Source organism: Leopardus geoffroyi, chromosome B2 (genome assembly GCF_018350155.1).
Source record: "Leopardus geoffroyi isolate Oge1 chromosome B2, O.geoffroyi_Oge1_pat1.0, whole genome shotgun sequence".
NCBI classification, from domain to species: Eukaryota; Metazoa; Chordata; class Mammalia; order Carnivora; family Felidae; genus Leopardus; species Leopardus geoffroyi.
This window is the reverse complement of record NC_059332.1, coordinates 122,889,521-122,907,731: the sequence shown is the minus strand read 5'-3', so window position 1 is coordinate 122,907,731 and position 18,211 is coordinate 122,889,521. Positions and strand designations below refer to the sequence as shown.

Genomic DNA, 18,211 nt, shown 5'->3' with positions numbered 1-18,211 from the left:
TGCAAGTTCAAAGGGGTTGAAGATGCACTTCGGGTATTTGGATTGGCACTCCGGAGCTCGCGGATGCTTGTGATTGCTTATCTGACTTATCTAAACTGCTGACGTCAAAAGAATTAGGCTAGAAATCTTATGATTACAGCTTTTCTTGTGATCTTTTCTGGTATTTCCTGTTTCCTGTCAGGCCAAATATACTTCGAGAGAGGGTTATTTTATGGCATTTCACCGTTTCTGCCTCAGCTAGACCCAGAGGTAGAGGAGGCATGAAGTAAAAATAATTAAGAACAGCAGCAGAAAGCTCTGTCTGCCCCCAACACTCCCACCCTACAGCCACTGACGTTTCTAACATCAAAAAATGTTTCTGTAATGGTTCAGAGTAGGATCTTATTTTTAATGGAATAAGGTCTATTGTTCATTAAAAAGAAGAAGCCACTTCCATTGTATTTCTGTTACCTTATTTGGGTGGTAATAAGCAGGCGGGCTGTGAATGGCATAATGCAGGCAGCTAAGAAGGCTTTTGAGAGGACAGGAGATAGCTTCAGAGCAAAAAGGAGGAAAACTGGCCACCAAGGCCTATATGCTTCTTTTGGGAATACAAACACCTTATAGAATCAGGAAAAATAAAAGTGGCTGCAGATGAGCTTTATAAAATCTTGCCTAAATGTTGCTAAATCTTCCATGTGCTTTCTGAGCTAAACACTATGTTTGCAAAGAAAGCTTGAGAGGGGTTAATCCTCAATGGTTCACGGGCAAACGTACCACAGACCCACGCTTTCAATGGCCACATGCACTGGCCTTGTCTGGCCCACCTTCCTGCAACTCTATCTCCAGGCAACCATGCAGAAAGAAACATAACTATTATATAGGATCACAGTAACATTTCACTTATAATGGCTATAGCAACCAGCAGCTACCATGTCTATTTATTTCATATATAACTTCTTTAACCTCACAATCCTGTTTAAATTCTTACATCTGGTATTCTTTTCTGGTGGGCAACTACCCTTTTAGTACAATGCAGCACGCTAGATGGGAAATTCACAACCAGAGCTTGGGACTTGTCCAGAACAATTTATAATTCAAGTCTGGGAACAAGAAAAACATGTGTGTTCACATACACGCATGCATTTATGGGTGCACGTGTACTCCTTGCTTGTGTAAGATGGATACCACACATATAACGCAATCATAGAGAGGTTAGTGCTTTGGAGTGAAAAGGACAGAAAATGAGATTTAGAGAGGTTATCATGGAGAGGGGCATTTTTGGAGTTTGACCATGGCAGGCAGCATGGCTGAATCAGTAGCATGGCTGGGCATTGAGGGACCTAGAATTGGCTCCAAGTATGGTGTGTAACCTCTCTGGGGCTCTCAGTTTTCTCATCAAAAAACAAAACAAAACAAAACAAAACAAAACAAAACAAAACAAAACAAAACAAAACAAAAAAACTGCAGTGGTTTCACTAGATGAACTTAGAGGCACTTTCCTTTATAAAATTCAAAGACTTCTCCATTTTTCCTCTTATAATTTTTCAATGGTTCTACAAAAGTGAAGGTTTCTTGTCCATATGCAACCCAGTCCCATTAATTCTCTTTGTTTCCCACTAGTTTTTACTTTAAACATCATACTAAGTTAATTCGATTAACCTCCATTTCTCAATCGTTTCTTATGCTTTTCTGCCTTTGTACTTACATTCACGTTAATTCCTTCACCAAGAAGGTCACTTTGTCATATCTGTTGAGATATTAATGATCTTAGAGACATAGCTGTAAGCTATGTCCACACTAAGCCTTCCTGGGTCCCTCTAGAGAAGGGTGAGTTAACACGGAGTCCTCTGGGGTATCTATCACACTAGGTTTGTGTTTGAGTATGTGGTTTTATCTAACTCACTACATTATAAACTATATAAAAATTACACTTTTCTTAGACATTTTCTCATCCATCCTGTGGCACCTAGCCTTGAACTAATTGCTTAAAAAGCATGGCAACCTGAAGACAGAAGAAATACGACTTGGCGAAGTAGGAGGGACAGGCTGTTGTGAAACTGTGAAGATCAGTTGTGTCAGGTCTCGAATTTGTGGAAGTGAGGATCATAGCTGGAATGGGAGGTCTGGATGGAAGAACATGTGGAATACACCTCCTTCAGGACAGGTTGGTACCAAGTGGCAAAGCGCTTTAACTGGATGGTTTATATATTATTTCTTGTAGTTCTGTGTAAAATACTATAGCACTTGGGAAAGTTGGTCTGTAAGTTAAAGGGAAAGTATTCAACATCTCAAAATTCTTGGTATTTACTAAATATGGCCAATGAACACCAAGTTGATGGTTGGGAATACATTAGTATCTTTACCTCAAGTCTAACTCTCCACCAGCCACTGTTGGTAGGGCAATCCTTCTAAAATGTAAAATTTATCATGTCGCTTCCCACTAAAATTATTTGAAGCCTTCTCGTACCTGGAGGATATACTCCTTAGAAAGGTAGATGAGGTCTTTGGTAATATGGCCCCAGACTACCTCCCTATGAATAAGTAGTCTTTGTCCTTCCTCAGTGTTTCCACAGAGTATTATTCCTACTGTATCTTGAGACATATGCCTTTCTACCTTGATATCAGTGAGTTGTTTATATGTCTGTCTCATCTAACAGGTCATAACTTCTTTTTCTTCTGCTTTCGTCCCAGGCACATAACATAATGCTATGCACTGAGTAGACACTCAAACCATAATTATTCAATCGAATTGCTTTGCAAGAAAAACATAGAAATTTGATTTATTTCCCTTTCTGAATATCTTGAATAAATAACCAGTAAATAGAGGTCTCAATTTCTTCTGAGTTAGGAATAAGTCTTTATTCAATTGTGACTTCTTGCATGGTAGAAGATGCTAAATATTTGGATATAACATTAAAACACCATTTTCTATTCAGTGACCTCCTAGAGTGTTTCTCATTATTTTTGGAGGGTGGAGGCATTCAAAAAATTTTTTTTCAAAACAAAAAATTTTTAGCTCAATTTTATCTATTCACATTCTACAGTGCGTTTATCACCAAATCAAATAATAGGGCATTTAGGACTAAAGGGGGTAGAAATTGCTTTAGAGTTGATGAATCTGATGAGTTCACAGTTCTTGATTTTATATACCTATTTAACTGACAAGGAAATCTTTTCTTTTGTTCTACTGTAGAATGATACATTGAACCAAGACAAGCAATGTGGAACTCAACTAATATTCAAAGGAGAAACTAAGGGCAAAAAGATAGGTGTACATAAACCTTGAATGACTTATAGACAGAAGAACAGGGAGGGAGGTAGATGGTTCTTCATATCAGCTACTATGGAAAAGGTAATAATGACTCCTGTTACAGAGCTAGAAGAAAACAGTGCTGTTTTCCCTGTTACAGCGCTGGCAGTCTTATTCCTCGTCACCCTCACTTCTCCTGGCATCTCCCATCCCTCCCATCCTTCTCTCTAGAAGCCAGAGTGCAGAGAAAGGAGAATACCTCTTAGAAATTTCCAATGAGCACATTTAAGCAATGAAAATGTATCAGACCTGACCAGAATACAATGCACTGTATGTTTATGATTGCAATTCAAATTTGTATTAGATATAAAACCTCAGCTTTTGATGTGGAAACCAACCAGAAAGGTGTCACTTGTTCCCATCCTGTTTCAGGTATTAGAGTCATTCAGTTGAACTTTTCAGCGTCGAAGTCCTGAGATTGGTTGCTGAAATGCATGTGTATATTTTAACCGGAAGAGAAAGAGGTAATAGGGTAGAATAACTGGGTCCAGAGTGTGCATAGGAATGTAACTAAAATAAATACTATTGAATATGCAATACTCAAGTACGGGCCCAGCACATGGTAGCTCAATCAGTGTGTAACAGAGATAGTGGGTTTTTTTGTTTTTGTTTTTTTAATGTTTTTTATTTATTTTTAAGAACGAGTCACACAGTACTAGTGGTGGAGGGGCAGAGAGAGGGGGAGATGCAAAATCTGAAGCATGGTCCAGGCTCTGAGCTGTCAGCACAGAGCCTGACAGGGGGCTCAAACTCACAAACCGCTAGATCATGACCTGAGCTGAAGTCGGATGCTTAACCAGCTGAGCCACCCAGGTGCCCCTGGAGATAGAGTTTTTTGAAGAGGGAGTCAAGATTCATCATTGACCCTCAGAGTGAGAAGGGTCTTTGTGTTTGTTTGCTTTCCTTTGTTGTTGTTGTTTGGTTTGTTGGTTTTTGTGTGAGCTTGCAGCAGAACAATACACTTGAAAACTGGTCTTTGTGGAAAGATAAAGGGACTCTCTACATTCTCTCATTAGATCCCATTGTCATTGAGAGTTAGGCGGGCAGATATGGCTTCTTGCCACTTCCACACTAGAGGCTCTCTCTGGGGAAGGAGAATATGGCACAAAGTAAGGCCATCTACTCCTGACACCCTGGAGAATTATGGGGAAGAGAGTCAAAGACAGAACCCAGTGGTCAGATGAACATGCCCTGGCTCCCCAGTCTCAGGCTGGCATTTTGCATTTTGTGCAGTAGGCACATTCAGATAGGTGTGCGTGGGCCCAAGGCACACGATCACCCAGAACCACCTTGCAGAAAAGCAAGGGGCAGGGGAAGTATTTATCCAAAAGAAGCAATTTAGTCTGGAAAAGATTGACCTCCACCATGATAATGAGCAAATATAAATTTTTTTATCCCATTCAGGTGGGCTAAAGAGGAAGATTTGATTAGTTGAAGAGAGACAGGCTGTATTTTATTGCACATTTCAGTGTGGACATTTGAGATCTCTGCTACAGTTGTCTTCAACAATGACTGTTTTCATTTCTATATGTTTTTGTTAACACTTCTACTTGGATCCAGTTTCTTTGTAGTGATCTCACTTCACTTCCTTCTTCTTGGTACTCCATGGTTGTCTCCTTACTTGTCTCTTTCTCTTCTCTTTCTAACTTTTTTTTTTTTCAACAAAAGCTATCAACTCTTTTCAATGAATTTTTGACACAGATCCTCTAAACAAATATCTCTTTCAGTTTCCAGAAGTTGCCATCAAGGTTATCTATATTTGTGTGAGATATTTGGGTGCCATCCAAAAGAGATGCAGAAATAAGTAAGAAAAGAGTCTTGTGCTTTGGCTTTAATTCTAGAAGAAAGGAAAATCTGAGGATGTTCTAATTATTGCACTAAATGTGTCTCAATGCCCTTGGTTGTTTAATTTTCCTTATGAATGCTTTAACTAAAGATTTACATTTATTTTGGCACATTTATTACATTTCTCATTACATTACATTTACTGACATTTATTTTTGTTTGCTCTCTCTATTGACCTTGATTTTATTTTACAATTTTCTGGTTTTCCACCTTTCGATTTCTACTATCAAGTACATGCAACTGCTACTCAATCTCTTTTGAAAAATTTGTCCCTTTCTCTCTAGGGATTTTATTTTTCTGTAATCTGCCTGGCCCCTTGGACTCACTTTTAAGGCCACACACAACTAAACCTTGCTTTGTCTTGTCAACTCTGCCTTCCAATTGCACACAAGGCCTACTTTTAAGTTTTATCTTGTTACTAATGATAAGGACCATGACCTAAAGGCTCTTCTTTAGTCTTCCCTCAGCACGTGTGTGAGAGCTGAGGGAATAACAAAATGCTCAGGACAGGGGCGTGGTTTATAATCTATAACATATCATGACAAGCAGATTTTTTAGGTGAGAAGAAGTATTCTGAAGAAAGACTCTCTCATAATGTTGTAGTTCAAGGAATTTAAGACAAACGGAAGGATACAAAGCTCACCTCTTGGGTGGTCTCTTAGCATTTTAGAGATTGAAGTCAATTCTAAAGAGAAATTTATGGAAAGACAAGGAAAAAACAGAAAAAGAAATAATGATGTCTACACTGTATACAGATCTAGGCTAGGGCACTGTATTAAATCACAAGTACTTTGTGTTCTGCTTCCTCTTTTTGATAGGGTGATATATACCTACCACATACTATGAGGTGTATTGATAATTGAAGAGTGAGAAAAATCAGGTAGTGGAAAAGACCACACTCTTCTTTACATTGCTTCTGTGAGTGAAAAAAATAACTTGGAGATTTTGGTCTTTTTACAATAAAGCTTCTAATGTTTTCCTTTTAGAAATTAGTAAGATGCAAAAGTCAATGCTCTGCTGTTCAGTTAACCAGACTTGTTTAAAAAAAAAAAGAAAGAAGAAAGAAAGAAAGAGAAAGAAAGAAAGAAAGAAGGAAAGAAAAGGAAAAAAGAAACTGTTTCCAGGCAAAGAGCAGAGGACGTGGGAATAACATCCTCCATTCAGCTCCAACCCTTCAAAAGCTCATTTGTAGGACTGGGTAAACACACACCTTCCGCATTCTATTTTTGAAATTACGTCGAGGAATATACAGACTGTTATCTGTAAAAAAAGCAACTTTTCAAACTTTAGTTGATATAAAATGTTCCAAAATGCCTGAACAGAGTAATTATTTTTAAAGTATATAAAAGCATTCACAATTTACATGCATTTGCTCTAAAATTTTATAATTATCAGTGCACTGCAACTTCCCTATATGAATATAGAACTGTCTCATATTAGTTTTGTACATAGTTTATACCTTTTTAATAGTTGGGGAATCCACTGTCATGTATTCTTTTCTTTTATTTTAAAAGCTATAATGACTAATCCTGATCCTCTACCAGAATATAAACTTAAAAATGATTCCATTAAAAGGAATAACTAAATTCATATTTCTTGAGTAATCTTTGCCTAGAAAAAAATGTTCATTCATGCATTTAATGGCAAATTGTAAGCTATTTTGTTCCTTCTGATAATTTCCTTTTTTTTACTTATCGAAGTGTATTGAGTGGCTAATGTGTGAAAGATGTTAGGAAGAACACAAAGAAAATAGAATGTTCTTCGGATTGTCAAAAAGCTGAGAAGCCAGGAGGGAAGGAAGAAAATGTACATTAATTATGACAAAGTGATTTGTTTGTGAAAGAAATACAGAGAAAGTTCTGTGAGACTTCAAAAGAGAAAGACACACACTCCTTCAGTAACCTCAGGAAGGCTTTGTGCAGGGAATGGTATATGAGTGGGGTCTTAAGGAATGGCAAAAGTTGGGGGCATGGAGGGAAGTCAACAATGAACAGAAAGCCAGGATGTAGCTGTGGCATGCTTGTCCTGTCTGGGTCGAATGCAAGTGCTTATGGGGTAATAATGACAAATAAGATGGGAAAAGTGAGCTAGTTCCAGACTATGGAGAGCTTTAAATGCAGGATAAAAGTATTTGGAGTTTCTCTGCAGACAATAGAGTATCACTGAAGGATTCTGAAGAAGGGCAAGACATATTCTGATTTTTCTTTTGATGTTACTGATCTAAATCACACAGTAGAAAGAAGAGGGGTAGAGAACGGCATGTTGGTGCCTCAGTCAGTTAAGCGTCCAACTTTGGCTCAGGTCATGATCTTGGAGTTCACGAGGTTGAGTCCCGCAACGGGCTGTCTGATCTGATCACAGTCTGATCTCAAAGCAGAGCCATTCCCCACTCACGTTTTCTCTGTCCCTCTCTCTCAAAAATAAATAAAACATCCAAAAAAAAAAAAAAAAAAAAAAGAAGGGTAGAGACAGTACTAGAGTTAGGAGCTACTGCAAGATGATAAACAAAACATGAAGTTTGGCCAAGGGCCATGGAACTAAATAGAAAGCAGGTGATGAACATGAGGTATTGTTGAGAAAATAGCAATAATACCAATAATTATAATAGTTAACATCTACTGAGAATATAGTAGGGCTTAGGCTCTTTTCTAGGCTTTTTTTTTTTTTTTTTTTTTTTGGTATTATCTCATTTAGTCTTCACCTTTTGTGAAGGTGCTATCATTATTCCCTTTTTATAGAAGAGGCAACTGAGGCACAGAGAGGTGAAATAATTTGCCCAGGTTCACACAGTTTGAGTGAGAGAGGTAAGACTTAAAAATTTGAAAATCTCAGCACTGCACCAATACTCTGGGACTACTAATTTGTATTATGGACTTAGAACCAACTGGAACTGGGCAGTTAGAGCAGTTTTGAAAACGGGTTTCTGCAGAGGTCATGTCACTTATAAAAATAAGGAAGTCATGTGAAGGACAAGATTTAGTGAAAGTAAGACGCTGTCTTCCAGTTTTTGCTCAATTTTGCAAAGATCTCAAAGCATCTGATTTGCTCAATTTTGATTTAAGAACAGATTAGGGGTGCCTGGGTGGCTCAGTCGGCCAAGCATTCAACTCTTGATTTTGGCTCAGGTCATGTTCCCAGGGTCGTGGAATGGAGCCCTACACTGGGCTCTGCACTTAGCGTGGAGCCTACTTGAGATTCTCTTTCTCTCCCTCTACTCCTCTCTCTCCCACTCACACACTCTTTCTCTAAAATAAATTAAAAAAAAAAAAACAGATTCAAGTGTCAACGATTATTACCCAGTTTAGCTACAGATTGAGTGCAAACTAATGCACAAGTAGTTGTTTTAGAAAAATGTTATGAATTAATGTCAAGTTATCTACTGTTAAGACTCATTGATTCTCTGATCAAAGCAATTTGTCCTGCTTTGAATGAGATCATTAATACTGATGAGTGATTGAAAATGTGTTTGAATTTTAACAAATGATTTTGAATTTCACCACTTTTATTGCCAATACTTGGAGCTGACAGAAAGGTTTAAACCAATGAATGCTTGTTTTCACATAGATGCTGTAGATAGAACTCCCGTTCACCAATTTATAATTGTTCTTCTCTTGATAAGCATTTGAATCTTCCCTGAGTCCCTGGAGCTTAGCACAGTCCCTGGCATACATTAAACATCCAATAAATGCTCCTTGACTTATAATCATAAGAATGTTCAATCTTCAATATATTTATATTATGCTTGATACTTGAGGTACTTTAAAATAGTACTTTGAATGTCAATTTGAATTGTAGAGTTCTGGAATCAAAGAATTCTTTTGGAGATTTTTTTCCTCTGAGGTGGTTTAATTTTTAGAGCGAAGTATAAAGCAAATTTCTGATATTTTATTCTCCTGGAAAGGCTGGGAAAGTTACAATGGCATGGGGAAAAATATATATATATATATATTTTTTTTAGGGAGTTAGGTATTTTTATATTTTTCTGATACCAAAGCCTATTGAAATGAGCACAAGCTTAATAACTAAGTAAATAATGTAAAATTTAGACCAGAGACACCAAAAGAAAGGTAAGTTCTGTGGCTATAGAATTTGTAGCTATTTGGTTGAATTCCAAGATAAAATTATTTATTCAACTGAGAACAAGCTCTGTTAGGAGATGTCTAGCTTTAGGTTGCTGCCGAGAATCACAATTAGACTAACACTTGCACTTACTGCATTTGAGAAACTGCCTATTCATTTCCTGCCCTTCTTCTCCCTCCCCAGAACCCCCTCCTGGGCATGCTACCACCACCATGCTTTAAAGCTTACTTTTTTTTTTTTTTTTTTTTTTTTTTTTTTTTGATGATAGATGATGGAGAATCTTCCCCTGGGCCTTCCCAGCCCTTGAAGCTTGGATCTAAAACTAAAGCCCTCAAAATAGTAGAAAAATGCAAAGGCACAATTGTCTGGCTTATTTTGCATGGTAATATAATTTTTCTGGTTTGACCAAGATTTGTATTATATCATGAGTTCTTATGTTTGTACCTCTACATATAATCAATAAAACAATGTCTTAGTTAACTTTAAATAACCTAGCGTGTGCCTGACTTGTGTCAGTTTTGTGGACTACAGCTGGGTGATGGAGATCCTGTTCTGGTTCTAACACAGGGTCAGTATGTGACCCCAGACAAGTTGTTGAGTCTCTAATCCACTCTTCACCTCTTTGGATTAACTAGATAATTAGACCATCCTTTGTTTCATAAAGGGAAAACAATGTGAGTATTAAGAAAATTAAACAGTTGGATATGATCCAATGAACTCAGTTGGTGCTCCAACTTTGGGCATGCTGATCACTTCCAGAGCTCTTTCCAGAGCAAACAGTGCCTCCACCAAAGCCCAGATGCACAACATGTGAAGATGACGAGCCCCACTTCTTCCTGTCATCCCCCATTCCCTCCTCCAGCCTATCGCTATGACAGTCACTGTTAGTCTCCAGCCAACGCCCATCTGAAGCTGGAAGGAAGATGTTCATACATGTAACCTCCTCTCTCGCACGTCCTTGCTCCCTTCAGGGGACACTGTTCCGGTCTGTCGTCCATCACTCACAATTTAGTGAAGCTCATCTTAAAGCCTCTCATGAATACATATTTATGCATTTATTTTCCCACAAATTCTTTTGCTGTCTGCCTTTATTACCTAAGCAAAATCTCAGAACACTTTTCCATTATACTTGTGAGAAACCAAGTCCCAGTCTTGTGTGAGATGTATGAACGAAAATAAGGATGCCCCTCCCTAAAGAAAAGAAGAGCTGGAGGCTTTAAGGTTGCATTCAACTTACTAAAAAACAGTGATATCCACCTCTAAAGTCTTGAAGACTATTGGTTCTATTTGGAACTTCTGCAATTTCATGGTTTTCAAAACATGTAAACCTATGTATCAGTTACCACAAGCAGTGAAAATATACATAGAATGTTTTAGCTTTCAGTTTTCTTGTGTTTGGTTATAGCATGGCAAATATATTGTGTGATACAAATGTAACATCTATACAGGTACAGATAGCAGAGAGGAGGAAACAAACGACTGTGGGGGAAGATGCCCGGGCATGGGGGTGGAGAGCAGGAAAGCTCTTACAAAGAAAGGGATGCTTGAAGAGGACTTTGTGGTTTGAATTAAAATTTATTTATTTATTTATTTATTTATTTAGGGAGCGAGAGAGAGAGACAGAGAGAGAGAGAGGGAGAGAGAGAATCTCAAGCAGGTTCTGTGTCAGCTCGGAGCCTGATATGGGGTTGGATCCCACAAACTGTAAGATCAAGAGTCAGATGCTTAACCGACTGAGCCACGCAGGCGCCCCTGAATTAAAGCATTTTTAGTTGGCTAAGTCAAAGAAAGACATTCCAAGCACTAGGCAAAGCTCAGAGATAGGGCACCACTTGACGCATTTTGAGGAACAGGAAGTTGTTAGCACTGTCAAAATATGAATTGTGTGAGAGTTCTGAGGCAAGGGTCAGATGAGAGAGAGAGAACGAGGTTGAGAGAGAAAGAGAGATAGTGAGAGAGAGAGATCATTATAGGTCTTGGTGTTTTTTTGACAAGCTTTCTACCATAAAACCTGTACACTAACTGAATACAGCCTAAACCCTGTCTTTCTAAAAATGGAAACACGCCAGATTTTTGGAACTATTTTTCAAGCGTTCCTGAGACCCTCACTGTCACGCTGTTCTGGGTAGAATGGCACAGAACACCTGATTCGGGGAGGAGCCTCAGCATCAGGGACAGGACGGGAGGAAGTAGGAGACAATTTGGAAAGTGAAGCAACTTGTCTCTGGGGCCGCACCACATGGCTCAGGCTGCATACGTGGATGACAAGTTCTCATGCCCATGACAGGAAGGGAGAGCCCCTCATCTCCCTGAGAATGCCAGGGCAGGGAGGGAAGAAGAGGAAGAGGCAGACCTCCTTGGAGAAGGTATCCTGCAAACAGGACAAAGGGGACAGCAGACCAGGGAACAGCCTGTCCGGGAGCCAAAGTGGCTGCTGAGAGATTCCACTGCGAGTGAGGCAGTGGTCCAGGGATAAATTAAGACTCCACTAGTCAGCTTTGCAACGTCCTGAAAAATGTTCCTTTTAAGTGAGAAAGAGTCACAGAAGTTCTATTTTCTGTCTGTAGTACTGCTTTTTTCAAGAATTAACCCCCCACCCACCTATAGAACAAATAACAACATAAACCTATCCCCAACACGCGCTAAGGGCTGTTGAATTAGGTAACTTTATCAAAAGCGCAATTTGAAATGCGAATTTTAATCACTTAATTTACTGAAACAAACCAAGAGTGGTTAACAGTTGCAGTGGCACAGTGAAGTTGTCTGTCCAGGTGGGGTTTTCCATCTGTCTTGTACGACTCCCATGAAATACGGATGGCTTTGGCATTACCTCATTTCTTCTGACCAAGACCCGTTTCCCTGGGCATTCATCTCCAATTTGCCACATAAACCTCAGTCTCACTGGTTTTCTTCTCATCCCTAAGTACTCATGTTTACTAGAGACCAACACTATTTTTCCCCTTCCTTTCAAGTCTTTTTTTTTTTGATCCAGAACATTATTTTGTAATGATATTCTTTTTAGATCATTAGGCAACTTACAAAAGTTTCTACATAAATTGTTAAAAATCAGATTAGCTGCATTTTGACTTCTTAGTCCCTTTCCATGTAGGAAGAGAGGTAATTTTTGGTCTATCTTTCCCGTCTAGGCTCCTACCTCTCACCACCAACGGTATGTCAGGATTCCGTTGCATAGGGCTAGCCAAGACTTCAAATGCATAAACACACGCTCGTATTTGTTCTTCTAAAGTGAACCACCACTTTCCAAATAGCTACCAACACATTCCCCAAAGGAAGAGAGCACCCTGCGACCAGTTACGATTTCTTAGTTTACGGTTTTATCAGAGCCTCTTGGGATCCTTCGCAGGGATCCTAGCTGTCCTGGTGGTTGTGGTGCCGGCTGTCAGAAAGGTTCTCCACAACTGTCCTAAACACAGCACATTCTTATAACATGACAAAGTCCCTATGAGTCATCATTTCCACATTTGTGAGGGAGTTGATTTTTCCTGGTATCAATGGGGGAATCTGTATTATTGATTGTCACCTCCAAAGGGGAAATCGAGGCAAGGAAGTTTGCCAACTTTCCCAGGGCATGCAAAGCTTCCAGACCACTCAGTCTTGGGAACACGATACATGCCGTAGCTCCATAGTTAAAGATCGGGAAACGTATTTTACTTTATAAAAAGCGTTACAAAAAGCAGCCCAGGAAGAATATCGTCTGGGAGAGAATTCTGACTTGCCAATAAGGAATTGCAGGGGCAGGATCGCCAGTAAAGGACATCTAATTCCACCTCCACCTTCTTTTGGGGGGACTGAAGTTCAGGAAATTTCACTTGTTTAAGCCGCAGGGCAAGCAAGTGTGAGTGGAGCCCAGAGCCCAGGTTACTGGATCCCCAGTCTGTTAATGCTCCTCCTACCACATCCTTCTTAATTTTAAAGATGCCTTCCTACGATGGAGCAAACATTCATTAATCACAGCCCTCGAACCCCGTGCTGCAAGTGGTCTTCCTTCCTTCTCCCGTTTTTCTGGCTCGGGCTCTGCACGGCAGGGACCCAAAGCAATCCGACTTGGCCCTGTTACCTCTCGCACCTCACAATTTACCTGCGAAGCTGTGGAGAGCATCTTCGTTCTCCAGAACGCCTCTCTGTTTGGTCGCCTGCAGCTCACTTTTGGATTTCCAGACCAGCTTTACCATCCTGATCATCTCGGGCAAGTCCCAGGGCAGCGGCCCCTGCTGGCACCCCGGCCGGCCGCCCGCGGAGGAGGGCAGCACACCTTCTGGGGCCGTCCACCTCCTGCCCAGCTCTGCCGAGTGGAAGTAGCGCTCGAGGACAGGCATTCTGCCCCGTCCCCCCGCGGAGCAGCTGGGGCCGCTGCTGCCGGGGCCGCCGCGGCCGCCGCCGCCGCCAGACGGGAGAGTCTTCCCAGGCAGGGGAAGGCGAAGCCCCGGGAAATCTCCTCCAGCTCCGGAAAGGCAAGCCTCCTCCAGCCTGGCACAGCCTCCCTGTCGCTCAGGCGCTCGCAAACACTGACGACGCGGCGACTCACTTGCCCAGGTTTCTCGCCGGTGAGAAGTGCCACCGCGCTCGCTCCTTGGAGACGAGCGCACTTTCCCCCCCACCCAGCTCTCCCGGGCACTGGCGGCACCGCGCTTAATTAATCCCAGGCCGCCGCTGGGACGGCTGCTGGGGGGAAAGCTCCATCGAGGCTCTAGCGTTTGCCTGTCCTCTTCGGATTCATTTGTTCCCCGTTCTCCTCTGGTGCCTGTCAAAGTTTGTCAAGTGGCTTGTCTCCAGGCCAAGAAGCGGGGCTCCCCCTTTGCCAGCTTCTCCGAGGGCTCCTCCAGAGGCCGGTCGGTTATCTGAAGGTGTCAGGTGAAGAGTGCGCCCCCCTCCCCCCCGCTCCGTGGTGCAGGAAGCCTAGAAGCTTCCCTGGCTCTAGCCCCGCAAGTCCCAAGGAGCTCTCGGAAAACGGGAAGTTGAGCACTGGCAGAACCGATTTGCAGCTGCTGCTCTCTGGAAGGTCTGGCGGGGGGCCACCTTGTCTGTCCCCCGCGTCTGCACTGGGATGGGGTTAGGCAGAAGGCTCTGGGATGGATCCTCACCCCACAGTTCACACACTCCCCTCCCCCACACCCCTCCCCCTCGCTGTCACTGGGTTCTCAGCAAACCTAACTGGGTTTTGGCCTATTGGTCAAATCCCTTCGTAACCTCAGCCGCCCTTCAGCTGGAAGGGAAATAACATTGAATCACATCCCAAAGCTAACTCTGAAAGAAGTGAATTAGGGAAGCACCAAGATCCTCACGCGATCGTGCAGTGGGGTTGCGTAGGCTGGATAGGTACCCTGGGCTTGTTAAAACCCCCTCGCAAAGAACACTATAATCATTTTAAAGGCTATTCATGGGTGGGGGCTGGGGGTGGCGTACGTGGCACTGGAAAGAAAGGAGAGAGTGTTGAAGATCCACTTTCCAGAGACAGAGCGCTGTGGACTTGATATTTGGGTCGCTAACTGCTGTGCCCCCACCTGTGAGGGGTTCAGCTGAGGACAGTCCCGGGCCAGGCGCAAGCCGGGTCCCACGGCTCAGATGGAGAAGCCAGCCCTGCAAGTCAGAACCGCACAACAGAAGGGGGTGCCCCCTGTAGCTTATGTGAAAAGCCCCAGACATAAATGAAAGTGGGGTGGTATTGTGTTGGGCACTTTTGTCAGCAAATTGGGTTTGTAGGAACAATCTGAAGTTGAACATTCACGTGGCTAGCTTCTGTTTTCTTGGCGGCCACTGCAACAAGCCCATCTTTTTCTCCTCTTCACATCTCTGCCATTGCAAAGGGCTTTATTTTGCTTGGCATTTTGTTTTGCTGATGTACAATCTGTTGCTCCTGTTCCACATTCCTTGTGGGGCATGTTTATCACACAGTCATTTGGTGTTTCTTCAGGGGAGAGAAGAGGAGACTTCGGGGAAAGGAAAAAGACCGTTGTCAGGTGTGTTTTATTTTCATTGCCCTAGGGGCGCCTGGGTGGCGCAGTCGGTTAAGCGTCTGACTTCAGCTCAGGTCAGGATCTAAACTTCGGCTCAGGTCAGGATCTAACGATCTCGAGGTCCGTGAGTTCGAGGCCCGCGTCGGGCTCTGGGCTGATGGCTCAGAGCCTGGAGCCTGTTTCCGATTCTGTGTCTCCCTCTCTCTCTGCCCCTCCCCCGTTCATGCTCTGTCTCTCTCTGTCCCAAAAATAAATAAACGTTGAAAAAAAAATATTTTCATTGCCCTCACGTCATTTTTTACAATGTGAAACCAGCAAAGGCTACTGTAATTTTGTTGTTGTTGTTATTCCTCTAAATCTAGGGTTAGTAAGTTTAGTTTTCCACACTGAATTAAATGGCTTTTCTCTTTTTCTGGATGGAAAAATACACTGGTAAACCTACTTTCTTTCCTACTAGGTGAGGAAGCATCAACATCTTTGAGGGTATAAAATAACAATAAAAGACGTTGAAGACACTGCTGCTTGTGAATTTCATTATTGAAATATTAATCAGACAGCTCTTCCTATAACAACTACATATTCACTTAGCCCAATTTGGGAAAAATCAGTGTTCCACTTATGAGAAAGATGAGCCTTTTTTTTTTTTTTTTAATTTTTTTTTTCAACGTTTATTTATTTTTGGGACAGAGAGAGACAGAGCATGAACGGGGGAGGGGCAGAGAGAGAGGGAGACACAGAATCGGAAACAGGCTCCAGGCTCTGAGCCATCAGCCCAGAGCCCGACGCGGGGCTCGAACTCACGGGCCGCGAGATCGTGACCTGGGTGAAGTCGGACGCTTAACCGACTGCGCCACCCAGGCGCCCCTGAGCCTTTTTTTTAAAAAAAAAAAAATAAAGTTAATTTATTTATTTTGAGAGAGAGAGAGCGAGCGAGCACATGAGTGGGGTAGGGACAGAAAGAGAGGGAGAGAGAATTCCAAGCAGGCTCCATGCTGACACAGTGCAGAGCCAGACTCAGGGCTCGAACTCCCGAACTGTGAGATCATGACCCGAGCCGAAATCAAGAGTCAGATGCTCAAATGACCCAGCCACCCAGAAGCCCCTAACTTCCCTCTTTGTTAAGAGATAAAGGGACTTAAGAATCAGTGTGATGCTTCCATCATGTTTGACAGCCCTTCCAGCTCTTATGCTTGTATCACACCTAGGAATCAAAGCTCTCTAGATTTGAACTGATTTTATTTAAAAAGCACATGTAGGCTGTTGCACTCTATGAGCATATTTCCTGAATAATGTCTTAAACTCACTCCTCAGTCACAAACTTCCTTGACATAACAACTGAAGAGTTTCCTAAGTGTTTGACTATTTTTATTTTTGTTCGGTTATTTTGCAATAGTACTTAGCATCAGGATATCCTGACCCTTGGAACAAAGGGGTTAAGAACAAAGAAAACAAATATATGATATAATATGTCACATACACTAATGCATTAAGAATACAACTTTTCGTGGAACATTTCTTTCAGAATGACATTTTTAAAAATCCAAGCACATAAATTTCCACTGTGTTCTCTGTATTGTTTCCTTGTAACAAATTGTTTCCTTGTAAAAAATATCTTAGAGAAGTTACAAAATGTTGGATCATTGAACATGAATACTTCCTAGTGGAGATGAGTTAGGGCCAAGCAAGCAGCATCTCAAATTTTCCTTCCCAAGAAGGAGTCTACTTTGTTTGAAGATTTGAAAATTGAAAAGTTTGCAGAATTAAAAAAAAATTCTCCCCAATATGGGATTATCTTCATCCCAGGGTAGAAGTGCAAAAATACCACAAGAAAGGTCATTCTCATGGTATTTCTGTCTCACATAGAAACAGGAAGTACAGGAAATCTTGCGGGAAAGCTTGGCTCAGGAGATTTTTGGCTCAACTACAGGCTCAAGAGGTTGGGATAAACTGACAAGATGCTAGTACTCAGACTAAAATTATTATGCCACACATATTCTTTAACAGGTGGTTTTGTTACATTTCATAGGCTGTGATATTTTTTGTCCTTCAGATAATTGCGTTGGAAGAGCATGCCTGTAAACCTATGATCTTAAGTTTCCTCCGTGGGCATCATTCACCTTGAGTTTGTACCTGCAGCCAGAAGTTTGGATCACGGGGGATGGGGTCAAGGGGCTGGTGATGAGGTTCTGTACCCAGAGGAGTCATGGAGAAAAGAGGTCTCATCTATGTGACTTGTGAGGATTCTTACAAATCTTAATATCTGCAGTTAATGTGCTACATATAGGACATTTTAAACTTTCAAAATAACCTCATTTTTAATTCAGGCATTGTGAGCCAACCTAACTTTTCATTAAAAGGAAAATAGGGTAGTTCTTTTCTTGTGCAAAAGAAATGTAATGAGAACTAACCAAGTCAAAAAATCCTCGTTCCAATGGATACCTAATTCTACCAAAAATACTTTGCTATGTGTTTGCAGCCATAAAGGAAAGAATTGGTAACCACAGAACTAACGGATATAGCCAAGAACAAAGATTCAAAGACCTAATGATTTAGAACCTGGATTATTTTGAAGAATTTCTATCATTCTGGGGGCTATGTTAAACTCTTACAGACTTGTGGGTGTTCTAGTCATTAAGCAGGTAAGTATTATCTGTGATTTAAAAAAATATTAATAATATTAAATATTTCTAATTATTTTCAGAAATGAATTTTTTAATGGAAACTTGGAAATATATATTTATTTCAATTTTCATAATTTGGAATCTATTTATAGATTCTCACAAAACTTCATTTGAATTGAAATCTCACTCACGGATAGTTTGGTAATGCTTCATACGCTTATTAACCCCCATTCTGCTTCTATCTTTAAAGAAAAATTTGAAACTGTTGAGGGAGTTTATTAATTTTGTCCTGGCCTTTCCTCTCCATCAGTTTAAATACAAATGTGTAAATACACACACACACACACACACACACACACACACACGACCACCCTGGTTTCACAAATACAATTCAAATG

General features: G+C 41.2%; 1 protein-coding gene across 4 annotated transcripts in view; it reads right to left on the bottom strand.

The window, feature by feature from the left end:
- PDE7B (phosphodiesterase 7B) overlaps positions 1-18,211 on the bottom strand; it is a 316,929-nt gene that overhangs the window by 128,022 nt on the left and 170,696 nt on the right. Inside the window, exon 1 of one of the 4 annotated variants that reach the window (XM_045499732.1) lies at positions 13,317-14,306. The exons of the other annotated variants lie outside the window; for them this stretch is intronic. Coding sequence (XP_045355688.1) covers positions 13,317-13,554 — 238 coding nt within the window. The 5' untranslated portion in view covers positions 13,555-14,306. Of the gene's footprint in view, positions 1-13,316; positions 14,307-18,211 lie in introns of those variants that run through there. 4 annotated transcript variants of the gene reach the window in all.